This window comes from Cynara cardunculus (genome assembly GCF_001531365.2).
Source record: "Cynara cardunculus var. scolymus isolate 2C chromosome LG 11, CcrdV1, whole genome shotgun sequence".
NCBI lineage: Eukaryota > Viridiplantae > Streptophyta > Magnoliopsida > Asterales > Asteraceae > Cynara > Cynara cardunculus.
Genome location: NC_037538.1, coordinates 5,586,979 through 5,593,123, shown reverse-complemented (window position 1 = coordinate 5,593,123; position 6,145 = coordinate 5,586,979). Strand labels below are relative to the sequence as shown.

Sequence of the window (6,145 nt, the reverse complement as noted above, 5' to 3'; positions counted from 1 at the left end):
AACCCGCCGCTAATATATAATTTTTATAAAATTATATATATATATATATATATATATATATATATATGTTTATTATATATATAGGGGTTGGTTCAAATAAAAACCACTCAATTTGTAAAAACCGTGAAAACCTCATTCAACCAATCATAATTTTTTATTTTGTTCATTTTTTTTGTAATTATGAGAGGTTGATTAACCATTTTTATTGTGGAGGGTGTTAATCATAGATATTATTATCTTCATTATTTTAATTTTAGAGAAATACATGAAACAGTTTCATTAAAATTCCATTAAGTAATATATGAAATAATTTCATACCCACATATGAAACAACTTCATCAAAAAAAGTATTATATGAAACAATTTCAGAAGATTAACAATTTCATGAAAAAATTTCATAAGATTAACGACGGATGAGAGTAGTTTTTACGGTTTTTACAAATTGGAGTGGTTTTCATTTGATTGCTCATCTCTCTCTCTCTCTCTCTATATATATATATATATTAATAATGTATAAATTTTATATAATTTTTATTGATATTATATTTTGTTTCATTTTAACTAAACGTATAGGTTACCAAAAGAGATTCACGATCACAGAATGATGACAAATAATCTAATTAACAAGGAAAATTATTGATTTTATTTGCAACAACAACAAATTGATATGTTGGAAAATATAAATGATATTGATAGATATTTGATGGACGAATCCATCATCTATGACGCTTTTAAAGAGTTACATTATAAAAATGTCTTATCTAAAAGAGTTCCAATATGTTTATAGAATGGTTTTAGAAGTTTTAACAAATCCTATGATGCTTTTAAAATAAAATGTCGTATTAGTTATTTTATACAACACGACTTGAAAAAGTGTCATATGAGCATAGGTATCCTATAAATAGATGAGTTTACGGGACACTTCTCAAAATATTTCTATAAAATAACTAATACGACATTTTATTTAAAGATTATTTTAAAACACTTGTTGAAACGTCCAAAAACGTCCTATAAACCTATTGTAACATTTTTAGATAGGACGCTTTATAGTATGGTGTATAAACTTAAGTTTTATGAATTATTTCATTCGTCAAATTATGTAACTACTAACCCGCCAACCCGCCTCAACCCGCAAGGGTTGGGTTGGATTATACTTTTGAATGAGTTGGGTTGGGTTGAGATTTTCCAAACCGCCACAGTTAGGTTGGGTTGTAAATTGTTGTAAACCGCCCAACCCAATCCAACCCGCGTCCACCCCTAATTTTTAACACATGAAAACTCGATTGTAGGTTTGTACATCCAAATTTAGCATACAGCCTGCAAGGCTGCAAAGTTAAAGTGAAACAGCTAACTGATAAAATACGTCTTAACTAAAAAGACATATATGGCAACTCTTTGCTATATTACATATCACCTGCAAATATATATACATATGAACAGATAGCGGGTTTGATATAAGTATCGAAATAAGTTGCAAAAAGATAGCCGAAAGAGTGATCGGTTTCTCGAAACATCGACCTTGACTTTCGTTCCAAACTGACCAGTCATTCGTGTGTAAAAGATGAACGAAAATAAGCACTTTTGTTTGCAAAAAGCAACGATTTTGGACAAAGTATGAAACCATAATACAAAGTCGACCTTTGTATTTGACACATTTTGTCCAAAATCGTTCATTCTTGCAAACTGCAAGAATGATGGTTTGCTTGCGATGAGAAGTCAAATACGAATGATTCAGGAAGTCAATCACTCATTTCAGAAATGGTGGAATAAATTCCGTTATCCGAAATTCGGAATCAAATAGCGTAAAGTTTCTTGAAGTCGTCGTTCTCCGAACTCGAGTGTACGGAAACGGACCCCGAGAGCGACTTGCTACTCCTCGCTGACCGGCGAATACTTCTCAAATTATTGGCCTCGATTCGATGCATAATCACCCAATAACACATCGTTCCGAGGGTTGACGCCAACGTCACCGATCCAATAACCGTCACTCCTATTGCCAACCATTTCTCGTTTCCGACAACTATAAACGAAAGTGCAAGAAACGCTACGGAAACAAAAACACAGGCTAACCACATTAGCTTGTTAATAACCGCCATCACTTGCTTCTTTGCCCGCCTCTCCACCACCACGATCGACGTCTGAACCACCACCACCGCTAGCGATATGAAGAGGGCAAGAGAGTCGAAGATAAGGAAAACAATGAACTCAGGGTTCGGAGCTATGTTCGCTTCCCCTAAACTAGTATTTGGCGGTTTTGTTTTTGTGTCATCGGCATACTGGCCGGGCAACTGATATATGGCCGCAAAGGTGACCGTGGCTATCAAAACCGCCACAACGGTGGTGGAAGTGATTGCGTTATTGAGGCTTTCGTGGTGCATCTTGTTTATACGTTTTCCGATCCCTTTAACCCTTTTATGAGTTTTAAGTGTGTGTTCGAGCTGATCGTGAACTTCGTGTTTGATGTCACTTACAGTTTGTTTGAGTTCTCGAGCCGTGGAGGTCAATGGAGGTGTCTTTTTGAGGGATTTCGCATTCACGACACTGTGTTCACGTAAGCTGGTTGCGATTTCCGATTGTCCAAACTTCTCAGCAGTATCGAGGGCTGTTTCTCCAGATTTGTTAATGGCTTCTTTGTTGATTATTTCCTTGTGACTTAGCAGTGCCAGAACAATCTGCATATCAAGAAACATGGAATCAAGCAATATTCATGAATTCTTAAGAGTTTAAAGGTCAAAAAGACCAGTTTTGAAAACCAAATTCATATAAATTCTTTCACTTTTTCAGAAAATTAAGACAACTTCAGTCAAGTTCATAGCATACACTACAAATTTCCAAAAATTTGGATCCAAATTTGTAAAAATATTCGAATAAAATTCGAATCTAGATGATAGTAATTTGACCTTAAAAGTCAACTTTCTTGAATACCTCTTTTCGACCCTTTCGTGTAGCTATATGCAATGCGGTGTTCTCCTTTTTATCGACCATATTTATCAATCCGTTATCAGCTGCAATAAGTTCGTTAATGATGTCAACGTTCTGTCCCTTAGCCGCCATATGAAGAGCCGTTTGCCCCTTCTTATCGGCTCGAGTGGCAATTTCCGGGACTTTTTCCAGAAGCGCTTTTACAACCTCCAAGTGACCCTTTCGTGCACTAGAATGCAACGCGGTTTTAAGGTTGCTTCTAGCGATAGTGGCCATGGTGCAATTTTTGTCCAAGAGAAACTTGACCACCTCGATATGGCCTTGTTCAGAAGCAGTGTGCAATGCCGTGGTGTTTGCTTGATCGAATGTCATTGAAAGCTCCGATATGGCTTCCATAAGAACCTTCAAAACCTCTGAAAAGAAACAGCTGAATCAAGAACTGCATACATCTTGAACCTTTTTGTTTGGAATTCAAATGGGACTCAAAATTTGATCTTGATCTTGATACATATTCAAGCATTAGTTTTATATATATATATATATATATATATATATATATATATATATAGGGTCAGGTTATGGGGAAAATCGTAAAAAATGAAAACCAAGGGTAACCATTTATCTGGACGGTATGTGCATGTGCATACAAGTAATTTATAAGCAATTTGTCCGGTATGCACATGTGCATACAAACCAAGAAACATCTTCAATTACTTGAAGATGTTTCTTGGTATGCATACCGTCAAGATCAGTGGTTACCACGGTTCTTCAGTTTTTCACTTTTTGGAGGTTTTCCCATGAAGGGTTGAACCTCCTCCTACCAAAATATATATTGACACCTTTCTCTACTAAATGCTCTTTTGTAGTTAAATCTAATGGAATTCCACGTATTCTCACATGGTATCAAAGCCGATATCTACCGCTCTAGGGACTTGACGCTCTGGTGCAACTTGCACTCGTCTAGCTCCCACTTTGAGACAATCTATGGTCGTCTAGCCTCCATTCGAGGGATGCGTTAGAGACTCACATCTGCTTAGACTTGAATCATTTCTCCTATGCATATTATTAACTTATAGCTCAAATTTAATCAATTTAACCTCAATGATCAATAGACAGTTGCAACGATGTTAATTACTAGCAACCCCAACCAGCCTCATACGAAACACGCCCTCCTAGAAACCACATGTAAGGAGGCATTTCAGAGCTGATTCAGCGGTTGAGGCTAACGGAGCTACATGGAGGTTATTAAACACACAAAAAAAAACAAGAAATAAGAGCTCAAATTCGAATCCATACCAAGATCTCCTTGTTTGGCAGCGATATGGAAGGCATCGAAGCCGTTCTTCGCCTTGATACCGGCAGCCTCGGAGTCGTAATACTTGATCATCTCTTTCACCAAATCAACACAGCTGTATTCAGCTGCAACATAAAGAGGGGTTTCCCCTGATTGATTCGTTTTTGACAACAATTCCTTCAGTTCTTGTTCATCTTTGCCACTTAGAATCTCCATAGCTGTATCTACATCTCCTGCCCTCACTGCAATATGCAACGATGTATCATCTCTTTTCTCCATTGTTCTAGTTCTGCTTAAGCTTTGATGGTTGTTTCCGGCCACCGGAGAATCCATCTGATTGAATCAACGATCGGGAAAATCTTCTTGTCCTGATCAAAACCCCAATTCAATGAGTTTTAAACGATACCCATATCAATATACCTCTCTAATCACAAACAAAAATATCAAAAAGCAAATGGTTGCTTTTGACATTTGACACACAAAAAAAAGTCATCACATCGACCAAATTACTCATAAATATTAGGTGGGTTTTACGCTATTTAGGTCAATGAACAGAGACTGCACTCCAATTTCATTTTATAATTGAAGAATCTGTTGAACATAACTTAGAAATCGATGCAAACCAGTGGCAAAGACAACCAAAAGAAGTCAAAATTAACCTAACTTGAAAGAAGAAGCAGAGTTCTTGGATAGAAAAGATGATTCACAGATCACTAAAACATGAATCCTTACCTGGGTTTTAAAGAACAGATGTTCTTGATAAGTGGGATCACTCAATCCATCTCGGAAATTGTAAGAAACAGCATAAAAAAGTTATGGCGTTTGAAGAACAAGTGAGTAGAACCAACAAGACATTGGGGAGAATGATTGAACAGTGGAAGAATCAGAGAGAGGAGAGAGGTGATTTGGGTTTTTGACGATGAATTATTGGATTGAAAAACGAAAATGGTGGTAATTGTAAAAAGTAGGTAAAATTTAGTGTAGTAATTTGAAGAAAAGGTGGTTTATTAGTAGAAAGAAACATGAAGCAATCATATGTGGTGGTGGTAGTGGTGTTATTGTACCCAAATATTCGATTTCTCTTCCTCCATATGGTTTGACTCTTCGTGAACCCTTTTGAATGTTCTTTAAAATGGCCATGTGTCTCCTTTCCACAAGTTTCTTTCTTTTATCTTTTATGGTTTATCTTTTTACTAGTTGGGTATCCGTGTAATACAGCGAGAGCCATAAACTTTAACGATTTTAAAGTTACATTGGTTTTATAAGATAAGATTTAACGATGATATATGTTACACTTGGTCTTTACATATTAATACAATTTGAATAAATAAGAGTTATGGTTCCAATTACAGAATATCGATGAAAAAAATTGTATGACAGTTTAAAATCCAATATATTTAAAATCCAACATATTTAAACGACTCCACAAATGTATTCGATTTACACCAAGAGCAAAGAACCAAGAAACTTGAGTTTTAAAATAAACACTCAAAACCAATAAATAAAACTATAAATTTGACTGATCATAAGCCATGAAAAAACAAAAAAAGATGGGTTTTAGAATGAAATTTCAACTGTTTACCCTCTTTCTTGTCCAAAAACTCAGATTAAGGTTGAATTAATACATGTATATATATATTTCAAAAAAAACCCAATAACATATTAATTCAAAACATATTATACAGTGCAATTTGGACAGCCTAACCCCAAAATATATAGTATATGTATAAATAAATAACTATAAAAGTATAAATCGTAAATATTAAAAATATTTTTTCACAGTATATATAATATATAATAATATAATTAAGTAAAAAACTATTCAATATTGGACTCATTTCGAAGGTATTAACGAGACGATTATAATGGTGTAACTTGTTAAAATAAAAAATGTATTTTTTAAACATGTTTTAATTGATATTCGATTAT

General features: G+C 34.8%; 1 protein-coding gene across 1 annotated transcript; it reads right to left on the bottom strand.

Moving 5' to 3' along the window:
• Positions 1-1,371: 1,371 nt before the first annotated feature.
• LOC112522097 (ankyrin repeat-containing protein At5g02620-like) lies at positions 1,372-5,217 on the bottom strand. Its single transcript, XM_025131174.1, has 4 exons — positions 4,949-5,217; positions 4,219-4,584; positions 2,926-3,335; positions 1,372-2,672 (listed from the first exon to the last, which is right to left on the bottom strand). Exons 2-4 carry the CDS (start codon positions 4,547-4,549, stop codon positions 1,794-1,796), a joined length of 1,620 nt encoding a protein of 539 aa, XP_024986942.1. The 5' UTR covers positions 4,550-4,584; positions 4,949-5,217; the 3' UTR covers positions 1,372-1,793.
• Positions 5,218-6,145: the final 928 nt, after the last annotated feature.